At 40.2% G+C, this 23,681-nt stretch overlaps 1 protein-coding gene across 4 annotated transcripts; it reads left to right on the top strand.

Moving 5' to 3' along the window:
- Window positions 1-1,290: 1,290 nt before the first annotated feature.
- Window positions 1,291-21,970, top strand: CCNJ (cyclin J). 4 transcript variants are annotated; one of them, XM_059169338.1, is made up of 6 exons: window positions 1,291-1,478; window positions 2,143-2,252; window positions 10,167-10,377; window positions 17,794-18,093; window positions 18,217-18,340; window positions 18,871-21,970. In XM_059169338.1, the coding sequence occupies exons 2-6, from the start codon at window positions 2,184-2,186 to the stop codon at window positions 19,280-19,282; spliced, it is 1,116 nt and encodes a 371-aa protein (XP_059025321.1). In that variant the 5' UTR covers window positions 1,291-1,478; window positions 2,143-2,183; the 3' UTR covers window positions 19,283-21,970. The 4 variants fall into 4 exon arrangements, with proteins under 4 accessions (XP_059025321.1, XP_059025320.1, XP_059025318.1 ...); XM_059169337.1 differs by having other exon boundaries at window positions 18,214-18,340; XM_059169335.1 differs by having other exon boundaries at window positions 18,181-18,340.
- Window positions 21,971-23,681: the final 1,711 nt, after the last annotated feature.

The raw sequence follows: 23,681 nt of genomic DNA, 5'->3' as shown, positions 1-23,681 counted from the left end.
GTTTAGAGCACATGAACTAGAACCTAAGGAGGTAGGTACTATTTAAACACCATTATAAAAGGCATGGAGCTTTTTAGCCTGATGTGTTCATCTCCTCTCTAGGGAAACTCTGTAACTGAGATAGGCCTGGGCAGCCTCTCCCTGGACAATGCTGGGCTAGGTTGGGTTCTGGCAATCTCTCCGAGTTTTCCTTGTCTTGCCATTAGTTCCTGTAGCCTTTCTCTCCTGGGCACAATCATTGGCTCACATACATATCTGCAGCTGTTCAAGAGGCCATTGTGATAAAACTAATTTTTGTAACATACATTCATCACTTTATAGTAGCTCTTTATCATGCCTCTTGGGGACAAAGAATCCTAAGTAAAAGGGGGAAGTTTTCGTGATTCGTTTTTTAATATTAAAAGAAGCTGATCTACTTTCTCAGAAAAAGTTAACGTCACTGTCCTGGGTTGACCCTGCACATCTGTTGTGATATTCCACACACACACAAAAAGGTTAAAATACAATTGATTAGAATTCCGCGAATCATATTCCAGGTCCCACATCACCTTACTTGATGTTGGAGTGTTTCCACAGTTTCGTAGTTTACTGATTTAAGACCTCCATGGCTAATTACATCCACTTCGGATTTGACAAAACTAGGTTACTAAAGATAATCTCAACTCTATTTAAAGCTCTTGGGGATCTCTAAAGCAGAGGAAATAAGAAGGGGGAATGATAAATTAGGTTTCTAGAAGCAGTATAGGTTTTGAGGTTGGAACTTAAGAGAGCAGAATTTCACAGAGAACGGCCCTTTAGGAGCTTCGGAAACGGCTAGAGCATTTGTGGAGGGATTGGTAATCCCCTGGGCAGTCCCCAGGATGCAAACGGCGCTGTTGTGATGTGAGTGAGATAAAGCAGACTCAAGTCACATTAAAAAGGGTTTTAAACACCAAGCTGAGGCTTCAGAACTTTCCTCCGCGAGCATGGGGAGCCATCGAAGGTTCTCAGCAGGTGAGTGGCATGACCAGATTGGCCCCCGCAATGATGATCAACGTTGTAATTTCTCTGGCTCCCTCCTCCGCCCTCTGCCCGCCGCCCGGGCCGGCTTCCCGGTAGGTGGTGGCAGAGCTGTCGGGCAACGCCAGCACCGACCGCGTCGCGCCGAAGTGGCGCGGCTGGATGCTACCGGGTCCCGGCCGGGGCCGCCGAGCCGCCGCCGGGCGCTGCACCTGGGCCCGGCCCGGCCGCCGATTGGACGGCTCGGGGTGACCCGGCTGTATCGCGAGACGAGATTGGCAGCGGCGGGGCCGCATGTGCCCCCGCGCTGGCTTTGTACGCGGAGCCGCCTGCCGGTCCTTTAACAATGGGCGGCGCGAGCGCCCCGGCGCTGGGCCGGAGCTGAGGCCGGCGCTTCGCGGCCGACTGTCCGCATCATGAGCGGGGCCGGCGTCCCATGCACGCCGGCGGGGCTGGGGCTGTGAGGGCCGCGGTTCCGGGTAAGGAAGGTCGCCGTGGGGACCGGCAGGCCTGTGCTGGGCGCGGGACACCGGACCCGCCCGGCCCGGCCTTTTGTTCGCCTCTCTGGGGCCGCGCGATCCTGTGCGCTGCTCCGGGAGAGGAGGAAGCGGCCTGGGTGCGCGCCCGCCCCGGCGAGACCTCGGGGAGACCCCCCCTCCCCCTCCTCGGGAGGAACGAGCGCCCGGGCGCCCGCAGCCGGGACCCGGAGCCAGGCGGGCATTCGTCCGTCGGTTTGTCCGCGGGAGGTTTTCTCAGGGGGTCTGCGACTGGTGTCAGCGTCTCGGCCCTCCGGGGCTGACGGGAGGATTCGAACCCGGGATGCGGGGAGCCGTCAGCCGAGCCTCCGCCTCCAGCTTCCCTTGCGCGCACCCGGGGCCGCGCTTTGGCAACTCGGGCCCAAGTTGGTCCTCTTTGCCCGGCACCCAGGCCAGCTGTTCTCAGCGTGAGCCCACTCCTGACGGGGTAGGTCGGGCCTTACGCGCCGCGTCGGGGAATTGGTTTGGATCGGTGCTCGCTTTAGGTCGAGTCAGGTGAAGAGGCACAGCCACCCGAGGTGACCTGAAGTCACACCCCTCGGGGAGGGGGCGCGGAGGGTTATGTGGAGGGTGCTGGCCGTGACCGCGTCTGGGGTGTGTCTTACAGACTGAAGTTGCCGCGTCTGGCCAGGCGCGCCGCCCGGTCCCATGGAGCTGGAGGGACAGTGGTGGCGGGGACAGCTGGCCGCAGACATTCATCAAGCGCTTCGATACAAGGTAACCCCGATCCGCGACTTTAACTTGTAGTGTTTCGTGCGTTAGTATAAATCGCGACTTCCTGGGAACTGCGGTCACTAGTTTCCAGACCCGAAAGGGCGCGTTTGCTTGTTTGCTCGAGGTTAATTAACTTCTTAGTTTCTTCCCTTGGATGTATCAGAAGAACCTGCAACTTAAATGAGGAAGGGGGTGGGGCGCGATCTTTGGGAGAGGGAAGGTGGAACAAGACTTTGATACTGTGTTTAAACAGATAATGTGTGCTCCCTTTTTATTGGGCAGAGTAGCCCTCCTTGTTCTGTAGTTGCTGTTGCTTTAGGCTGTTAAGTCACATCTGTACATCAAGTCCCCAGCCTGTCCACTAACTTACTTTAAGTAAGACTTTGGACAAGTTACTTAATTTTCGTGTTTCCCAATTTCCTCTTCTGTAGAATGAATAATAATAATGAAACGTGCCTTGTGGGGGCGGGGATTGCGAGATTAAATGAACTGATTCTGTACATGTGCTTTAGAACAGTGCTTGGTATATAGAAGCACTGAGCCCTAACTGTTGTTTTCCCTTGGACCCTCGAATTTAGGGGCTGTTCAAAATGCCTTAGGGTAGGAGTTAACTGCTCCCTCCAGCTAATGTAAAGCAGAAAGTAGACTTAATATATTTAATAGATGATGGTGGGAAGAATACGGTTTTCTGCCACAATGCAAAGTCTGCGTGTTGTTGCTCTTAAGTAACAATTTTACTCGGTCACATCTCAGTTTAAGGGGTTATCTCTGCCTCTTTGATAACCAGAAGAGAGAGCAGATCCAAAACTATCTCTAAGTTGACTCATTTTCACCAAAGATGGAGAGAGCCATTTGTTATGTATAGAAAATGAGAGAGAAGCAAAACAACTGACTAATAAAAGGGATGCTGACTATTGGAGCTGAGAGATCCTGGGATGATAATGAACTTGTATTTTGATTTTTTTTTAACCAGGTTAACTAGATTAGAAAACCTAATTGACTTTAATTGTTACAATTGTACCCTTTTCTAAGGTTTGAGATTTCTAAATGCTACTTATTAATTCTGACATTCAGCTTCTTAGGTGGACTAAATACACCTCAGCCCCCTAAGAGGTTTTTCCTACCACAAAAAGGTCTCCAATTGTGGAATGGTTCTCTGGAATGTTAGGAAGAGAGTTTCCGGTTTTCCATTTTGAAAATTGTCCATATACTTTTGATTTTTTTTTTTTTTTAAAGATGTGGTCTTTTAGTTTTAAATGTTCTCCTTTTCTAAGTGTCAGCTCTTTTTAGTCCTCTGGTATGTGGTGAAGTTAATTATTTGATGTTAATGATACTTTTATTTTAGTGACATAAAACTCAAAAGCTTTTTTTTTAAAGATTGTATTTATTTATTTGAGAGAGAAAGTGAGTGAGAAAGAGAAGGAGCAAGCATGAGGGACACAGGGAAAGGGTTAGCAGAGTTCCTGCTGAGCAGGGAGCCCAATGTGGGGTTCAATCCCAGAACCCCCAGATAATGACCTGAGCTGAAGGTAGACACTTAACTGACTGAGCCACACAGGTGCCCCTCAAAAGATTTTTCTTAATGGATTTCCATGGTTTTTGATTATTTTATGTGTAGTTTTAAATCCTGAATGATTTCCTGAATTAATTTTGTCAGTTGAGGTTGGAAGTGGATTCCACCCTCCTTTCTCCCTACAGTTTTGTTGAATACTTCTTGTGTGTAAGGCTCTGGGGAGAATTGAAGGAATAGGACACAACCTTAAAGCTGCTTATGAACTATCAGAGGATGAGATAGAACAGAGTTTGAGGGAATGCCACCGAAAATTACCTTGAGCCACATATAGCCACCTGTGGCATGCTACCCTGGGTTGTCTTTATTTTATCTTTAAGCACTGTGTAAGCCACATTTGACACAATGGACACACTTTTGAATAAATTATGTTAATCAGTAAAACTTGAACATCGTGGAACTGGAAAGAACCCTGACTATAGTACAGTGAAGTCAGGGAAAGTTAAACTGAACTTTTCTCATGAAAAACAATACATGTTAATTCCAGGCTGTTAAATTAGGTGATTGCTTATTATTTATTCAACACCTTCGAGTACCTGCTATATACAAGTGCTATGCAAAGTGTTAAAATGGTATAGTGAATGAGACAGACATAATCTGCCTTTGCAGAGTCTAATCTATAACTCCGAGCATCTCAATTTAGATCTTCCTTTGGGCAGATGCCATTCAGACACTGTGGATGGTATTCTGTGTGTAGATCCAAGGTGTATGGAGGAATAATTGCTTTGACCAGCATTATATCTATTAGAGAAGGGTAAAAATGATAGCAAATGGAAATTTTCTTCAACCCCCAAAAGCCAGCTATATTGTTTTTGTAAAATATAATTACACTCCCCCCTCAAAAAAACCTTCAAAGCAGCTGTCTTCTTACACCCCCTTGTCTTCTCCTCGGTCTTCTTGTTCTTCTGTATATATTAGTGCTTTAGGATGCTTGGGAAGTATTTTCAAGAGCCTTTATGACAGATGGGAACAATGCAAGCTTGTGAGAAGCATTCAGAAAATATCCCACAAGTTGTATTTACATTTGTGAATATTCCTTCTATGCCTTTATTTCTCTCCTGGCTGGACAGTAGTAATCTGTTCTGGGGAAGGGATGGCATTTGGGGTGGGGAACTGACTAGTACTTGAGACTGGAGAAGCAGATGACAAGTCCAGGTCTCGGTGCTTCTGGCCTATGGGATTCCGAGAAGCAGAGAGGGAAAAGAGTGTAAAATTCTGGAGGATCAGGAATAGATTTTAGAAAAACCTTGTAAGCTGAGAGAAGCATAGGTCATTTTCTCATGCTTGCCTAATTGCAGGCAGTGCCTGGACAAGGAGAACTAAATCTGACAGCCGGCTGGTAAGCACTTGTACTTTACCATTTAAAATGACATAAAGAGAATGCATTAGTTAAAAATCTCCTGTTTGTCTTTGGTGTTCTTGCTTTTGTTTTGTCCATATTTATTAAAGTTAATATAGTAAAAAAAGTCCACCAAATACAGTGTTTTTCAGCTGTGTTACCCAGTGAGCTTTAAGACCTTGTTCAGGCCTCTTAAAGAAAGCCTACTGTGGCTTTGTTTTTTCCCTAGCACTCAGTCCCCTGAGCTGGGTTAGATCTTCTGTCTCCGTGTTCCTGTAATACCCTGTGATTACTATATATCCTAATCATCTCTGTATTTTGGTTTACCTGCTTAAGAGTGTTTTTCAGCTTTTATCCCTGGGGTTAACATAGTATCTGCTACATAAAAGGTACTCAGTAAATGTCATGTGATGACAGCAAAGAAAGGTGAAGTTTTAAATTGTAACTCATTTACACCATTCTAAAGATCTGCAGAGATGGGGAAAGAGAAGATCCTGGGAGCTGCATGAGAAATCGGCATGTTCCTTTTTATTTGGGGAATTAATACTTCTTCTCTTCAAAGAATCAAGCAAGCCTAAGCCAGTGGGGTGTTTTTGTTTATTTTTTTATTTTTTCCTAAATAGCACTTACTTATGCTATTTAGGAAAATTTGTACACATGTACAGAGATTTAAAATGGACTATTAGTTTATCTCCCAAGCAACTCTTTAATATTATTTAGAAATTTTAAGTGATAAATGCATATGGTTAAAAAATAAATTCAGATAGTATAAGGTTTAAAATGAGCTTTCCCCAACCCTCACTGTTCTCTGATCCCCTAAGGTTATCACTATTGTTTTTTTCCTGAAAAGCTACCTAGTAAAGTAGTATATGTGCAATATTTTTTGTTGTTGATACAAGAGGTCAGAATATATATTCACTGTTCTGTACCATCCTTCCATCCCAACATCATTCAACTCATTCTTTTTATGTTTTTCTCCATATCAACACATTTTGATCAACTGCCCTTTATTTTAATGTCCACATTGAATTGATGTCCTATGGTTTATCAGTTCTCTGTTGATGAATGCCAGGCTTTTTATTGCATTTTTTATTTTTTTGAGATAATTGTAGATTTACATACAGTTGTAAGAAATGATACAGAGAGATCCTCTAAAACCTTAACCCAGTTTCCCTCAGTGGTACATCTTACAAAGCTTTAGTGTAATTATCACAACCAGGATATTAACATTGATATAGTCAAGATACAGAATAGTTTTTTTAATCACCATAAGAATCCCTTATGTTATGATTTATAGCCATGACCTTTTCTCTCCCGCCTTATTCTCCCCCTTAACCTCTGCCAACGACTAATTTGTCCTTAATGTCCATAATTTTATCCTTTTAAGAATGTTATATGTTAGAGTATGTGACAGGATTGGCTCTATACACTCAGCAATAAATCCTTGGAGATTGTTGGACAGCAAGCTTTCCCCACTATTCTGCTATTAAAAACAATGTTGTGGAGGACCTCCTTATATGTAGGGTTAATTGCTAGGTTGAAAGGTATTTGCAATCTTCATTTTAAAAAATTTATATTTCGTAATTGCTCTCCAAAAGGTTATGTCGGTTGTCACCCTGACCTATTGGATACATGGTAGTTTTATTTCCACTCTTGATAGCATAAGCAGGAGTTAATAAAATATAATCTGGAAAGTGAAAAACTATGTAATTCTTTACTTTTGAAAGAGGGAAGCCATCTTTTTATATGTTTCCGTATTTAATTTTCCTATAAACTGTTCATAGATGTTCCCTTTTCCTTATAGATGTTTAAGATTTTTCTAAATAATAGAGAAATTAACTCTGTCCTATGTGTCAGAAACATTTATTAAATTCATCTATTCTCCTGATTTGAAATGCCATTGTTACTAAGTCAATTTCTTTATCCAAGAAAAAGGAGTGTCTGCATGTATACAAGTCTTCGTACTCCTTCAGAATTTTAATGTTACCTTCATAGAGTGCTAAAGTACAAACACTTTTTCTAGGTGTTTTAATTTTTGTAATTACTTTATATGGAATCTTCTGTTTTCTAGCCAGTTAATATACAAACAGGCCATTGGTTTTGTTTTGTTTTTGTTTTTAAGATTTGATTTATTGGACAGAGAAAGCACAAGCAGGGAGAGTGGCAGGCAGAAGGAGAGGGAGAAGCAGACTCTCCGCTGAGCAGGGAGCCTGATGCTGGGATCATGACCTGAGCCGAAGGCGCTCCCAGGCTATTGATTTTTTTAAATATTAATTTTGTAAACAACCATCTTACTGAATACTAACTGTTTATTTTCTCTTTTGGTTTTCTTGGATATAAATTCTCTCATCTAAAAAATAATTTTATTCCTGTAAGTGATTTTTGATTCTCTTTTTTCATTGATTATACCTTTTCTTTCTTTTTTCTATTTGGATTAGTGTTCACAGGATAATGTGAAGTAATATTGCAATAGCAGGCATTAGAATGCTCATCCTTCTATTGCTTTTTCTCCAAGTGAGATGCTGGCTCTTAAATTTGAGATTTTTTTTTTTAACATTTTTTTTTTTTAAAGATTTTTTATTTATTATTTATTTGACACAGAGAGAGAAATCACAAGTAGGCGGAGAGTCAGGCAGAGAGAGAGAGAAGCAGGCTCCCGCTGAGCAAAGAGCCCGATGCGGGGCTCGATCCCAGGAAACTGAGATCATGACCTGAGCCGAAGGCAGTGGCTTAATCCACTGAGCCACCCAGGCGCCCCTTTTTAACATTTTTTAACATTTCTTCCTTCATCTGCTATTATTTCCCCCAGGGTCACCTTTGTCCAGATGCTATCTTGGCATCTATCAAGATGGTTGTGGATATTCATGTGTGATTTTTAAAATTATGATTTATAGTAATAGATTTCCTGATATCAAACCATCTTTGCATTCCTGGGATGAACTACAATTGATGTATTCTTTGGATATACTATTAAATTATATTGGTTAACATTTTATACCTTATTAAGTTAGATATAAAACTGCTATTTTTGTTTATTATAAAATGTCCACAACATAAAATTTAAACATTTTTTAAGTGTACAGTTCAATGACTTTAGATACATTTACAGTCTGCTCCTTTAACCACTCTCCATCTTCAGAACTTTTTCAACTTCTTAAACTAAAATACATTTTGTTTATCCGTTCATATATTGATGGATTGTTTGTTTCCATCTTTTGGCTTTTGTGAATAATGCTGCTGTCAATATATGTACAAATATCTGAGTCCCTGCCTTCAGTTCTTCTTGGTATGTACCTAAAAGTGGAATTGCTGGATCATATAGTTATTCTGTGTTTAATTTTTCTGAGGAATTACAATACCGTTTTTCAGTGGCTGTACAATTTTATATTCCCACCATTACACAAGGCTTCCAGTTTTTCAGATTCTTGTCAACACTTGTTAATTTTGTTTTCTGTTTTTTGTTTTTGTTTTTGTTTTGTTGAGAGAAAGAGAGGACTAGAGGGAGAGGGAAAGAGAATCTCAAGCAGGCTTCACACCCAGCATGGAGACCAGTGCTCTTGCTGGAATATATCTATTCTGTAATGCTCCATCTCACAACTCCCAGATCATGACCTGAGCCATATCAAGAGTCAGATGCTTAACCAACTGAACCACCCAGCCACCCTTGTGTTTTTTTGATAATAGCAATCCCAGGGGTGCCTGGGTGGCTCGGGGGGTTAAAGCCTCTGCCTTCGGCTCAGGTCATGATCCCAGGGTCCTGGGATGGAGCCCTGCATCGGGCTCTCTGCTCAGTAGGCAGAGAGGCAGGCAGAGATAGAGAGGGAGCCTGCTTCCCCTCTCTGCCTACTTGTGATCTGTCTGTCAAATAAATAAATAAAATCTTAAAAAAAAATAGCAATCCCAGTGGGTGTGAAATATTATCTCATAATGGTTTTGATTTACATTTCCCTAATTATTACTCGTGTTGAACATCTTTATATGTGCTTTTTGGCCATTTATATATCTTCTTTGGAGGAATGTTTATTCAGGTCTTTTGCCCATTTTTAAACAAGTTGTTTTTGTTGTTAGATTGCATGTATAAAAGAATTCTTTATATAATCTGGATATTAACCTCTTGCCTGAATCTGATCTGCAAATATTTTTCCCATCCTGTAAATTGCCTTCTCCCTCTGTTAAAAAGAGTGAACTTTGATAGACAATAGGTTTTAATTTTGATGAAGTCTCATTTATCTTTTTTGCCTGTGCTTTTGGGGTCATATCTGTGTAACTTCCTGCTGTTGTGATACCTGTTGGGTTTAGTTTTAGTATTATGCTGATATCATGAAATAATTTAGAACCTGTCATTCTCTATGTGGTGGAAATATTTTATTTAGTAGTGTAGAAAATTTCTACTTTAAAAAAAAATGGGCTCATATAATTCTGAGGTTGAACAGCAATGGGGAAAATGTTTAGGTATATGAAAAAGTAATGGCAAAGGAGAGCATCATAAAACTGCTGAAAGCAAAACATGCTTAGAAGGTACTAGTGGATGAATACTAAGTCTGTACCTTCCACACCTCTGCAAGTGCAATATAGTGACATACCAGAAGCATATTCACCTCTTGTTACCTTCTGACCCAAAGCTTTGAGCTTTCTGGAGGGGGTGTGTATGTGTTGTGTGGTTGGGATTTTGGTGAGGATGTTTTTCGGAAAACACCTGTTAGGGAAAACAGGATACAAAAATCTTGCTGGAATATATCCATTCCATAATGTAAGAAACAAAATTTGTCACATCAAAGATGGTTAAAAATGAAGGGAAAAGTTTGGTTTTAAATTTTAAACTCAGTGCTGTTAATTAGTACTCTTCATTATCCTTCAATCAACTTTTTCATATTTGTGTTTCTTTCAAGAGAAGTGTTTTAGGCTCTTGTTAACACTAATATATTGGGTGGGGGGGAGTTGTCTTTGCATTGTGCGGGTACTACTCCTATAGGCTATGTTAGATTAAATGTTGTTCCTCTTGATATAGGAGCTGAAGTTGCCTTCCTACAAAGGCCAGTCCCCTCAACTAAGTCTCAGAAGGTATTTTGCTGACCTGATTGCCATTGTGAGCAATCGCTTCACCCTCTGCCCTTCTGCCCGACATCTTGCTGTCTATTTGCTGGACTTATTTATGGATCGATATGACATCTCCATCCAGCAGCTGCATTTAGTTGCACTTTCCTGTCTGCTTTTAGCAAGTAAGTATGAATCTCATCTATATGACTGGAAATTTCCGTTGTTTATAATAAAGAAAATTTATGTAGAGCTCAGTGAAATATCACCAAATTCCATTCATTCCAGTTTACTAGTATCAGAAAGTTTACGTTGAAAGTGCTTCTTGGCATAATAATTTTTTAACTAGATACTAAAAAGTGGCTCTGAAGTCTTTTGAAAACATATGTTCTTAAGCCCTACATCCTGAAGATTCTGCTACAAACGTCTAGCCCTCTCCAGATCTACTGACTCAGAATCAGTATCATGGGGCTTGAGTTCCAAAGGTGATTCTGATGTACTTATCCAACTGAGAACCATTGTCTTAAAGTTCTCAACTGGGATAAATTGTGCCCCACAAGAAATAGTTGGCTTTGGTTGAAGACAGTTTTGATTGTCTTCACAACGTGGGAGGATGCTGCTCGGGTCTAGTGGGTAGAGGGCTGGGATGCTACTAAATATTGACGATGTACAGGACAGCCCCCAGTAAAGAATTATTGGCCCCAGATGTCCATGGAACTAGGTTGAGAAACTCTGTTTAAAAGGTATTATACTCTTGTATTGTTAGAATACCTTCTACTGACTGCATAATGACTTGGCTTCATGAACTAAAGGTTCACAGCAACTGATAAAAATGGGAAGGATTTTGCTTCTGCAGTAGGCACAGTGCCATGGTCGGTTGCAGGTAGAATCTGATATCAAACCGTATTTGTTACCTGTTGGAGAATGTACTGGTAGGTCTTTTGATGCCTCTTTCTTTTAGCTTCTTCCTGTAAATCATTTCATTTTTAGAGCCTTGACCAAAGAGAAGGAGGGTGAGTGAGTAAAGGAATTGAAATTGGGTTTTTCCTAGTAATGTGAGAAAGATTCTATTTGATATTGAAGTTGGAATTTATTACTTTTTATAGTACTTATGACATTATAATAGGAATGTAAACTCCACTTGAAGGTAAGATGTAGAAATTCTTAGTGCCTTCATCTCTGACCCCCACTTGAGAGTTTGGGATCTTTTGTGGCTGCTGTCTTAAGGAACATTCCACCTATACCCTGCCACCAGAGTTCTAGAACAACTTTGTTCTCTAACTGCAAGTAAACCTAAAACCAAATGCAGGTCTGTGTAATCATTTCTAGTACTGATTTCTTTTCAGATTTTCTTTTTCTTCTCTTATTATTCCTTTGAGCTGATGACCTTGACTACTGATTTTGTCTCCTTGGAGGTCTTTTTTAAGCTACTTCAAATCCTTTGTGGACCTGGCTGAATATAAACAAACATATAAATGACTCCCACTCTCTGTGGATTAAGGTAGAAACTCCTTCGTGTACCATTCAGAACCTTTCATCTGGATCCAGCTACCTTTCTAGTCTTACCTTCCCACCCTTTGGCACCTTGAGCCAAAGTCTCACCAGAATACCATCTATTTTCCGAAAATCTATACTTTTCCTTTAATCTGTTGTCCTCTAGGATTCAGACACATCACCTGTTCTTCTCACCTCTACCCAGAAAGCTGGAGAGGTAATACTTGTATTTATAATTAACTTCTAGCCTTTAATTAGAGTGTCATTCTCATAAGCAATCTCATGTACAATTCTGTATGTGTTTCATCACTGGCTGTGAAGCTCTTTGTGGTTTCACAGTTTGCACAGGACTGGAAAAACCCATACTTGACATATTGGATGTGTGAGAATCCACAAATGGAATGGTTTCTTGTTATCCTACAGAATGTTAGTTTATAATAGGATCAGTTTAGAGTAGAGACACACTGGAAATAAATACATAAGTTAGGTTATTTTAAAAACTTCAGATCATTAGTGAAAAATTATTTTTGCCTGTTGTGGCCATATTGTGCTTTTTTTCCACTACCAAACCCCATCTGCTCTATGCCGGAGATTCTTTTTTTTTTTTTTTTTTCTTAAGATTTTATTTATTTATTTGACAGACAGAGATCACAAGTAGGCAGAGAGGCAGACAGAGAGAGAGGGGGAAAGCAGGCTCCCTGCCGAGCAGAGAGCCCGATGCAGGGCTTGATCCCAGGAACCTGGGACCATGACCTGAGCCGAAGGCAGAGGCTTTAACCCACTGAGCCACCCAGGCGCCCCTGTGCCTGAGATTCTTAAAAGTATGCAGACCAAGTGGGAGATTCTTGCTGGTGGACTGTGAAATTATGAATGCGGTAGTCACTTCATGGACCAACTTATATTTGTGACTAAAGTTTACTTACTAGTAATTTATCAGATGAATTAGGGGATGCTAAATTAGATACTCATAAACTACATGTTATTGCCAAAGTTCACTGGGGACTCTAGTCAGATGATCTACTAAGATTCTGGCCACCACACAGTGCTTGGTATTGGTGCCAGGTTTCTGCAGTTTGTATAATTTGGGGGAAGGATACTTTACCTCGCACACCATCTTAGGTTGATTGGAACAAACTTTTCACCTGTTCTTGTTTTTTTAATTATTATTGTTAAAGATTATGATTAGTTTATTTTATTGAATAAAGATGATTATTTTATTTTATTGAGGATGATTTTGCACATTTTCCAGAGACTACGCTTTAGGATTTGTATTTGTTGCGGTTCAGATATGATTTGTTGATCAGTTATTACTGAAAGAGTCCAATACCTCCTCCCTTTGTTCTGCTGAGACCTCTTAACCTCTCTTTTCCTGAGAGAAAATTGTTTTTCCATTGTTCTTTTTCACTGGAGAATGGAAGAGTATGAGGGAGGTGTGACCCAGGGTCTCAGCCCCTACAAGTAGGCAAGAGTTCAGGCTGTCAGAGTTGTAAGTTCTAGGCCCATGTTGGGTGTGGAGAATACTTAAAAATAAAATCTTTATTAAAAAAAAGAAAGTTATGGGGCGCCTGGGTGGCTCAGTGGGTTAAGCTGCTGCCTTCGGCTCAGGTCATGATCTCAGGGTCCTGGGATCGAGTCCCGCATTGGGCTCTCTGCTCAGCAGGGAGCCTGCTTCCCTCTCTCTCTCTGCCTGCCTCTCCATCTACTTGTGATTTCTCTCTGTCAAATAAATAAATAACTAAAATCTTTAAAAAAAATAAAAAATAAATAAAAATAAAAAAAAGAAAGTTAAAGCTATCAGCTCTATGCTTGGGTTAGGTAATCAAAGCAGCTTATGCTTAGTAGTTGGCTATAATTTCTCCGGCTTCTGCTCTGTTTTACAACAAAAATACTTAACATGCTTCTAAACTGGTAGCCTGTTTTCAGTATCTGATACCTGTTTTTAATTTGTGGAGTACATTCTAGTGCTTTTTATATTTTTATACTCTTCTTACCTTTGACAGCTCTCCAGTTAGGTTTCATAAACTTTATTTAAGTATAATGCTTCTCTCCTCCCAGAATGATTGAACTTTGTATATCCTTCTCAGCTGCTACCTGCTTTAGGATGGGCAGCCTGTTGTGTAAAAGTGAAGAACAGCTTACAGCTGACAGGACTAGGTGACAGCTGGATTTCACTTGTTAAGTAGGATGGAAGGCTGTCAGTCGTTTGGCCAAAGATGAAGCACAGCTTGTGAGTTCCAGGTAATATGCTTACCCAGCTGCCTGTGTCTGCACTGCTGGAAATAGGAAGAAAGGGCCTACAGACTGTCCTGATTGGAGAGGGGTTCGCAGTGCTTTAGAGTAAGGATTACAGTGATGAATTTCCTAGGTTTGTATCCCTGGTCAGCAATATGAATTTCAATAACCCTTAAATCTGAAGTTACCTGTCCATAAAATGAAAATAAAGACATTTAACTGTCAAAATTATTGCACAGATCAAGTGGGTAAGATGTTTAAAACCACATAGGAAATTGAAACATAAAAGTCAGCATCATAATGATTAATTCTTCCATAAACTGTTCTATAATCTTTAATATGGCTCCCTAGCCCTAAAGATTCTGGCTCTTTCCAGAAAAAGTCTTGGATTATCCTGGGAAATTCTGAAATTCCAACTCTTTGTCATGTATACCCTGGCTTCCCTTGGCTTCTGTGATCAGCACTGAATTTGTGAAGAATGTGGAAGCAGTCTTAGAGATAAGGCTTTGGATAATTTGCTCAAGGTCTTGTGTAACTAAGAAATGATCTCAGAATCAAGATGAAGCCAAAAGTAAGATTATAGACTGTTAGTAGTAAAAATCTGTGATAAGTGACTGTTTCTCCTTGCTTACCAATAATGGGGTGACAGAGCTTTTATTTTATTAACTAAAGCTGAAAATTTTATCTCTTAGTTGATTTGATTTACGTCTCAGTTTTTAACGAGAATAGAACCTTCCCCACTCTCCCCTGCCACGAATTGTCTTCCTGTTCCTTAGCTGTTTTTCTATTAGATTGGTAGTCTTACAAATTTGTGAACATTCTTGGCTATATTAAGGATGACTTTTTTCCTACTCAGTACTAACAGAATCAAATGTGGATTAGCTGAGTGTACAGTGTGACATTTGATCCTTGCCCTTCTGCCACATACCTGCCATTCTCTGCTGGCTTTGAAAATGTGCTGGTTTCCATGGCTGATCTGAGCATTTCCTATAAAGGAAAGAAAGTCTGATGTTTTGTTTCTGTGGCGTCTAATTCTTTATTTTCTGGGAAGCAGATGTGAATTTCCTGTGCCCTTAGTTCCTGTTTGAGGCCTTTATCAATATAATCACATGGCTTCTGGTATTTCCTTTCAATGGAAGAAACTGATCTTTGTGAATTTGTATGTGGTATTGCAGATAAGTTGATTTAAAATACCCATGCACATAGCTTTCAGCACAACGAAACTATGGATATGAAAGCAGATACTCAATGACACTGTCACACATTTTTAAATCCTTCAATTTCCGTGATTCTGAGTATTTATATCACTATATGTAATGAAAAAGTTCCAAAAACACCTAAGCCTGAATAAAATCCCAAGTATGGTTATTTATGTAATTCAAGGTTATTTTTAACTCTGCATGTTAAGTTGCAAAGGCTTTCACACCTGTAATACCCAAGTACTTTATAAATACAGAAACCCCATAGATGTTTAATAATATGGACATCTTACCTATTTTGATAGTTTTTGTTCCCATATAACCCAGTGCAATACTTTGATTTAGAAGTACAGATTTGGGGATTCAAACATAAGTCTTCCTTTTTGGCTTCCATTTTTTATTTGGGTCAGCTTATTTGACCTTACATGAATTGACCAATCTCACTCTTTTTTTTTGAACTTTGAAATTGGTCATATACAATTTGGTTTTCAATGTTGATAGTTTCAGGGAGATAATATGGAACATTCTTGATCCTTGAATTAAACAGTGAATTATGGTGTATTAATTTCTTTAAAGGAACTTCAAGGATGATATAAATAAACACATTAGTTTTTACGATATTCCTTTGAAGTATATTGCTAGTGTTACTGCTGTTGCACAAATGGCGGGGCACTTACTTTAAGAACCTTAATGATTCATCCAGAGGGATTGTACTAAATTCCTAGGACATCCTCCACTCTGACATCGAGAACAGTGGATCCTTCCCTATATCGTTATGCAGTGATGATGCTGGATGACTATGTCCTAAAGACCATGTCAGGGCTTTTGGCTATACTAAGTATATCATATTGGAAAAACTTGGGAAATTCTTCTCTATGTGATTTGAAGTGGGAGGGCTATCTAGATTCTTTAAAATCTGAATTGTGGGGGTTTTTTTGTTGTTGTTGTTGTTGTTGTTTTAATCAACTCCTACCCACAGCAATATTTAGTGTTCAGAGTAATTTAGATCTAAAGAAGTTCAGAATTTCTGAGGTGGGAGAAAAATTCTCTTTGGGCCCCAGCTCTTCAAGTCATGAGCTTTGACTCTTCCTGGCATAGGAGACACAGCCTTCTACTCCAGTTCTCCCACCCTCTGGGCAAAGACCCATGTGGTCAGTAGTGCCTTTTCCCCAGCCCTGAGGCAGGCTGATTTGAACAGCCCCAGTGGCTCCAATACATTGAACATCTGGCCCAAGGGCCACTACCATTTGTTGTAGTACCTCCAGTGTGTGATAGAAACCCAGCCCTTCTAGAAGAGAAATTTCACAGGGAAGCTTACCTTGCCTGGTTTCTACTGCTTTTGACAGTCTTTCTGGATTTTCTCCAAAATATGTTTTTAATGGATAAAATAAATCATAAGATTTCCAAGGAAACCATAAATATGTTGAAAAAGTTCTCAAAATAGTAAAACAAAAAAATTTTACACAGTAATATGTAACATAGTCTAACAACTGTAATTTTGAGCAAGTATAAAAGCTATTGTGAGAAATCTATTTGTATTACATACAATTAGAAATAATCACAATATAATGACTGTTTTAAACTTTAACGTAAAATAGAACATAATAATAGAAGGTAGAAGGTTTTAGTTAATTTCCCTTCTTCTATGGACCACTATGGAATGAATCCAAAGAGACTTGAAGACAATTCCTTAGTTCTGTTGCTGCATCTGGAAAACAATACTGGTACTTGATAGTTTGAATTTTCTCCAGTCCTAAGTTCTAGAGGTACCTAAAATGAATGATTTATGTATAGGAAAACTAAAGTGTTAAGATGGTACAAAACCTATACAAACAGTATTCTGGGGCTGAAGAGGAAATTCTATTCCTCAGCTATAAATATGGATGAGTATTTCCTGAAAAGAAGTTAATGCCTTAGAATAATGAAGTTCAGCAATCTGATTGTCTACTTCTATTCTGCTTTCAGGAAGGGGATATGAAAGTAAATCAAAAGTATCTTCCCTTCCCTTTTTTGGTAACAGACTTAGCTAGGTTTCTGTTTTGAAATACCAAGAGGAGTTTTCCGTATGGAATGAGAAGGCTTATTAGATATTCACCCAGTTTTTTTCTCCCACTGTCTCCCACAATTCCGTCTAGAATTGAGATTGTGCAAAAAAAATACCAAGATGAAACACTTGAAGCTTAGCTACTTTTGATTTCAGATAACTCATTATTCTCAGATAACTTCAGATAATGAAGTTATCCTTTTCAGATAACTTCAGAAATTAAATTCTTTACCCTTCCTTCTATTCTAAAATAAACTAATTTTCTTCCACCGACCACTACCTGCCCTCCCAATAGAAATTTCCTAGAAATATTTGGCTAGTGAGATTTGAGAGGGTTCTTTTTTCATTGGCATGTAGGACTATTTTCATTATGTAGTGTGACAGAAATCAACATGTACATGTTCCATTTTTTTAGAGGAGGGGGACAGGCAGGGGATGGAGGCAGGAGGCGAGAAAACATGCAGGATATGAGAGCCAGAGTCCTAGCACAATTATATATGCCCAAGGTAGGAGAAAGAAAGTCTTTGCATCTAAATTTTTGCAGTGAGACTGCAAATCCCATTTAAGCAACTAGACCTATAATGATCACTTGTGTAACATTCTCTCTCTCTCTCGTCCCCTTTCCTTCTAAGGTAAATTTGAAGAAAAAGAAGATAGTGTGCCTAAGCTGGAACAGCTCAACAGCCTGGGTTGTATGACTAATATGAATCTCGTATTAACAAAACAAAATTTGCTACACATGGAACTGTTATTATTAGAAACCTTTCAGTGGAACCTCTGCCTTCCAACAGCTGCCCATTTCATTGAATATTATCTCTCCGAAGCAGTACATGAAACAGATCTTCATGATGGCTGGCCGATGATTTGCTTGGAAAAAACAAAACTCTACATGGCCAAGTATGCAGATTATTTCCTGGAAGTATCTTTGCAAGGTGAGTCATTGTGGATGCCAGTAGGTGACATGTGAGCTTGTGACTTGTGTATTCTGTTGCTTAAGTTCATTTTTGATGTCTCCACAGATTATGCCTTTCTAAATTATGCACCTTCTTTAGTAGCTGCTGCATGTGTGGCTTCTTCAAGGATTATACTTCGTCTTTCTCCAACGTGGCCTACTAGACTGCATCGTCTTACTGCTTACTCCTGGGATTTTTTAGTGCAGTGCATTGAACGGCTCTTGATGTAAGCCTCCTTGATCTCGTGTTTGTGATTTCTCAGTATTTTTCTTCATGGATGAGGGGCCCTAAAAACAACTTCTCACAAACATGTAGCCTTTAGGACCCTGGCTCTGACCATTGCTGCCATGGGCAAGCCACTTTATGAGCCGTGTTTGGTGGAAAGCTGTACCTTGGCTGTTTCCAGGGAGAGGCTGTCAGTGCTGTCATAAATCTGGATACTCGGTGTATGCGCTTACGTGAGTGAGCCCGTAGCCCAGATGTGCCTTGGTCCTTTCCACATCTCGGAATGGTCGGGCCACCAGGGTGTCACCAAAGTGTTTATTGTGGATCTATTTCTTAAGCAGGAAATAGGCCTCCAAGTGATAGGCCTCACTATCAGTGAGTTCCCAAGGTTTGTGCCAAAGGAAGGAGCTTTTCAGAAGGATAAGAGTGAGATCTCACCATTGTCGGGATTACGGTTCCAGTGACTGCTACAGGCAGTGGGGCCGTCTGCCGAGTCAGCCGTCATTAACCATCTTCTCTCTCTCCCTGCAGCGCGCATGATAACGATGTGAAAGAGGCGAACAAACAGAGAGGCCAGGCAGGGTCCCAGCCAGCGCAGCTGAGCGTGCTGCAGTCAGCTTCCCAGCCCTCTCGGCCAGTTCACTTCCAGCAGCCCCACTATCTCCACCAGATGCACCACACCCCGCTACAGTATCGCCATCCTGTAGCTGAACAGGCAAGCTGCCCGCAGATTGGATCCACCACGCACACCTCATCTTACACACTACAGACGTGTCCTGCTGGCTTCCAAACCAGTGTGCAGGGCCTCGGGCACGTGCAGACTGGTGTTGGGATGTCCCTGGCCATACCAGTAGAAGTTAAGCCCTGTCTGAATGTTTCTTATAATCGGAGTTATCAGATCAATGAACATTACCCTTGCATCACTCCGTGCTTTGAAAGGTGATCTTATGTGAAGGTAATTCCCGACCCAGACTGTTCTGTGACTTGAAGCTCTGGGGCAAGCTTTTTGTAAACTTCTCTTCAGAAGGAAAGGGATCCAAATTATATCAGAACTCTTCAGAGACCAGCATCAGGAAGACAACTGTCCCTTTCACTGCGCCACGAGTACCTGGGAGGACTGAACAAACACTGCATACACTTTAATAGTATGCGTACCAGATCCTGTTAAAACACATCCCTGTGTGACAAAAATTTTCAAGCCCTGGCTGATGGTCCAAATATTTCAAAAATATTCAATACGATAGAAAATTTGGATAGACTCTAAATCACCATTTTGAGATTTGACCTGTGGTGGGCTCTGGGCCTAATGTTAGCTTGTATTTCAGAGACTAATGTTTATCTGTGGACTTGCCAAATGGTCTTTTTATGAAGGAAAGTTACAGTATTAATTTTTGAAGAGGACTTTTTTTTTATTCTGCAGTTTTGAGTTACATTTTTGATCTACAAATGAATTTTTGACTGAGTTTAAACTCATGAATTGCTATGCTATACCAATCTGTACAGTGAAAAAAAAATTTTTTTTAGATGAGTCTATATAACTTCCTATCACAATATATAGGTATCTGGATTTATGTACTAAAATTAAGGGTGGAGTAGATCTCTTAAAATCATGGTCGTAAGTTTTTGTTGTTTTTTGGCCCTAAGTGATCAACCTCAAATCTTTAGGATTAAAACACACTTAACTCAGGGAATTTGTACTACTTGGAAACACTTAACTGTAATGCAACATGCTTTGGGAATGTTATCGTATGAACTACCTTTATAACATAGGTTAAAATACTCTTGCTAGGATGTTTTCAGCTGAGAACATAATTGTAGCTTAGAATGAATGAAGTGGTTCCTGTCATTCAGAATCCATATATAGGTTTTGCATTTCTCAGTGCAATCAATGATTTATACTCAGATTTGATGTTACTCTAGAAGTTTTTTCAAGGGGAGGTGTAACTGTAAAATGTCAGTACTAGAATAAAGTCCTGTAGGTTTATTTTGAAGTGGAATGTGGCCAGGGTAGTTCTCAGGTTGTGCTAGAGCAGCACTTTGTGATGTGGAGGACAAGTTTTATAAGCAGCCTTGCAATCCAGCCGGTTCGGGTGTATCAGGCAAAGGAACCGAATACTAGATTGCAGTAGCCACTTGCATTACTTTGGCTCCAGAACTGCCCTGAGACATTTCACTGTGTCGGTAATGAGTGAAAACAGCAATAATTAGTCATTACAGCAAGGGCAATTTGGAGGGAAAGAGTTTGGAGGGAATAAAAAGGAAAAAGAAAGCATTGTAATAACTGAAACTATACATTGTGCTCTTATCTGTGGAAGAAGAGAGATTTGGTGGAGGGAAGCTTTCTGATTTAAAAATTAGTAAGGTGTGTCTTTTTGTGTTTTTTTTAAAGATAGCACTTGAATAGAAGGGAAACTGCATGGCAGGTGTGTGACTGCCGCAATATGCATTGAAGACAAACTTATTATAAGATGTTGTGGGTATGCAGCAGGAGTCTCCGTAATCACACCGACGGCTTTTGTTGGGAAGGGAAGGGACTCAACGCAGTAGTGGACTGATCCAGATGGCTCCAGTGGGTAAATGTGGGTGGGTGGCGTCTGCCAGCATGAATTCCTAGAGAATGTCCTCCTTAAAAGAATGGTTAACTTTTATAATTAGAGTACATATGGCATGATGTGGATTTATTAATATAGTCTGGTAGGTAAAAAACCACTCAGGTAAGAACACTCACTCTTGGCAGTTTTCAAGCCTGAAAATTGTTTTCTGAAAGTATCATCACTTTTCCTCTTTACAGAAAGGCTGCTCATTGGGTTTTGGTAGTTCTTACCTCAAGAGAACTTGAATTATTTGGGGGAAAGTGGGTTAAAAAGAGAATATATCTTTCACATTCACATGCAGAACCCAGCACCTGGAGTCCAACTTTCAGTATTTTAACTACCTCAATAATGCTATGAATGTAAGATACTGGGATAGAGATCCCAGCTTGAAACAACAACTGGTGCCTATGGTAATTTAATGTCTTGTCAAATGCTTTTATTGATTGGTTTAAATGTCATTCTTGTTATAGAAGAATATGCCTTTTTAAAAAGCTTATAACACTTTCCCAGTTTGTATTTAAAAAAAAAAAAAAAGCTAAAGAACACTGGATTAATTTTTTGGGCGGGGGGGGTAGAATAAAATAATTAATTGGTTACTATTGCTGCATACCCAGGGTGGGGTGGGGTGGGATGGTTGGAGAATCAGAACTATTTTTAAAACATTAGGTTTCAATATAAATACAACTCAAAACTGCTAGCCTTGGGGGATGGGGTGGGGGGAAGTTGTATGGGTTTTGTTTTGTTTAATTTATTGGTTAGTCTTTAGGGTTTTTTTGTTTTGGGGTTTTGGGGGGGGTTGGTTTGTTTGAGATTACTGGACCATCATTAAATGTGTACTGTGAAGAGATTAATGATATGTATAAAGGGCTTTACCAAAGTCCACTAAATAAACACTACTCAAGTACAGACTGCAAACCAAAATGTATCTGTGTTGTGACATTAATTACAAATAGTGAGTATGGTGCTAAATTCTACACCAATGGAATTAGATGAGTGCTATGCACTTAATTTTAAAATAAAACTAGTTTTCAGTAAAATGGCTTTAGTGTTTTGTTTTAATATATATTTGTAGTTTCAGTGAACCATGTCATCATATTAGTCAGACTTGGAATCCTAATTATATTTACTAAAAGCTATCCAGAGTGAGAGCATAACTGAAGTGGGAAACTCTTGTCCATTGATTATGTAGTCATACAGAGCATCAAAGCCCATGAAGTATGTTGGACACAGCTTTTGGCCTTTTGAGCTTAAAATCAGTATATTAGCAATTGCAGCTTCTGATTTATCAAACACATACTTCAGAAATTTGAGGTCTGACTGATGTCAGAACAGTAGGGACACAAGATGGTCGAGGGTGTGAGAGGAAGCAGGGTCAACAGTGAGAATGGTCTGTTCACCTAAGTGTATGTATCATTTGCCACTTAAAACTCAGCAGACAGAAATTGTTTTGAAGAGTAAAATTTTAACAGGTTTGGATGTGTGGATTGAGAACTTCCACCCCTTGAGGCACCTGAATGGCTCAGTGGGCTAAACCTCTGCCTTCAGCTGGGGTCGTGATCTCAGGGTCCCTGGGTCAAGCCCCAAATTGGGCTCCCCCGCTCAGTGGGGAGCCTGCTTCCCCCCCTCTCTGCCTGCCTCTCTGCCTACTTGTGATCTCTCTGTCAAATAAGTAAAAATCTTATTTAAAAAAAAAGAACTTCCACCCTTAAAAAGCATTTTTTTTAAAAAATTAGGCTTCTGTATTAACCCTTGCTCTGGCACAGTGCCAGGGTTTAGCAACAGACCTCAAGAGTCAGTTAATATACAATGTTCTTTAAGGCCGAATTTAAGAAAACAACAGGCATTCTAAGCCAGGGCAGGCAGCTCTACTGTGGAAGCAGTTCTGAACCCCATGTAACAAGTTTATATCCATCAATTGTCCTCCAGCACACTCTGAGACTTAACCTCTATAACCTCAAGCAGCTTAAATTTAGCTTGCTGCGACTATCATTTTGGAGCAGTTACAGTGGTAGAGTCTAGAACTCAGTTTAATATCTTCATTTAGGAATCTCTCCACATCCATTTTAAAAATCCCTTAGATTAAAAAAATAAATAGAAAATACAGTAAGTGGAAAGCATTAAGACCACGCTCCAGCTTTCCAGTGGGAAAGGCTGCTACCCTATCCCGACCCAACTGCCGTTCCTTTTATTATGATTTTAAGACTTTTTTAAGAGCAGTTTTGGAGAGGCACCTGGGTGACTCAGTGGGTTAAGCCTCTGCCTTCGGCTTGGGTCAGGATCTTGGAGTCCTGGGATCGAGCTCCGCTTCAGGCTCTCTGCTGGGCGGGGAGCCTGCTTTCCCCTCTCTGCCTGCCTCTGCCTACTTGTGATCTCTGTCCGTCATATAAACAAAATCTTAAAAAAAAAAAAAAAAACCAGCTTTGGAGTTTTTAGAGCAAAATTGAGAAGAAGGTACAGAGATTTCCCATGTGCCCACTACCCCACACAGGCTCATTCTCCACCATTGTCAATGCGCCACCCAGAGTAGTACACGTTACAACTGATGAATCTACAGTGACACATCCTAATCACTAAAAGCCCATAGTTTACCTTATGGTTCACTCTTGGTGCTGGACATTCTATGGGTTTAGATGAAAGTATAATGGCATGTTTCCATCATTATTATATACTATGTATTTTCACTGCTAAAAATCCTCTGCAATCTGCTTATTCGTCCCTCCTCATGCCTTCTCTTTCCTTCACCCCCAA

Source organism: Mustela lutreola, chromosome 4 (assembly GCF_030435805.1).
Source record: "Mustela lutreola isolate mMusLut2 chromosome 4, mMusLut2.pri, whole genome shotgun sequence".
NCBI classification, from domain to species: domain Eukaryota; kingdom Metazoa; phylum Chordata; class Mammalia; order Carnivora; family Mustelidae; genus Mustela; species Mustela lutreola.
This window is presented reverse-complemented; position numbering and strand designations above follow the sequence as displayed.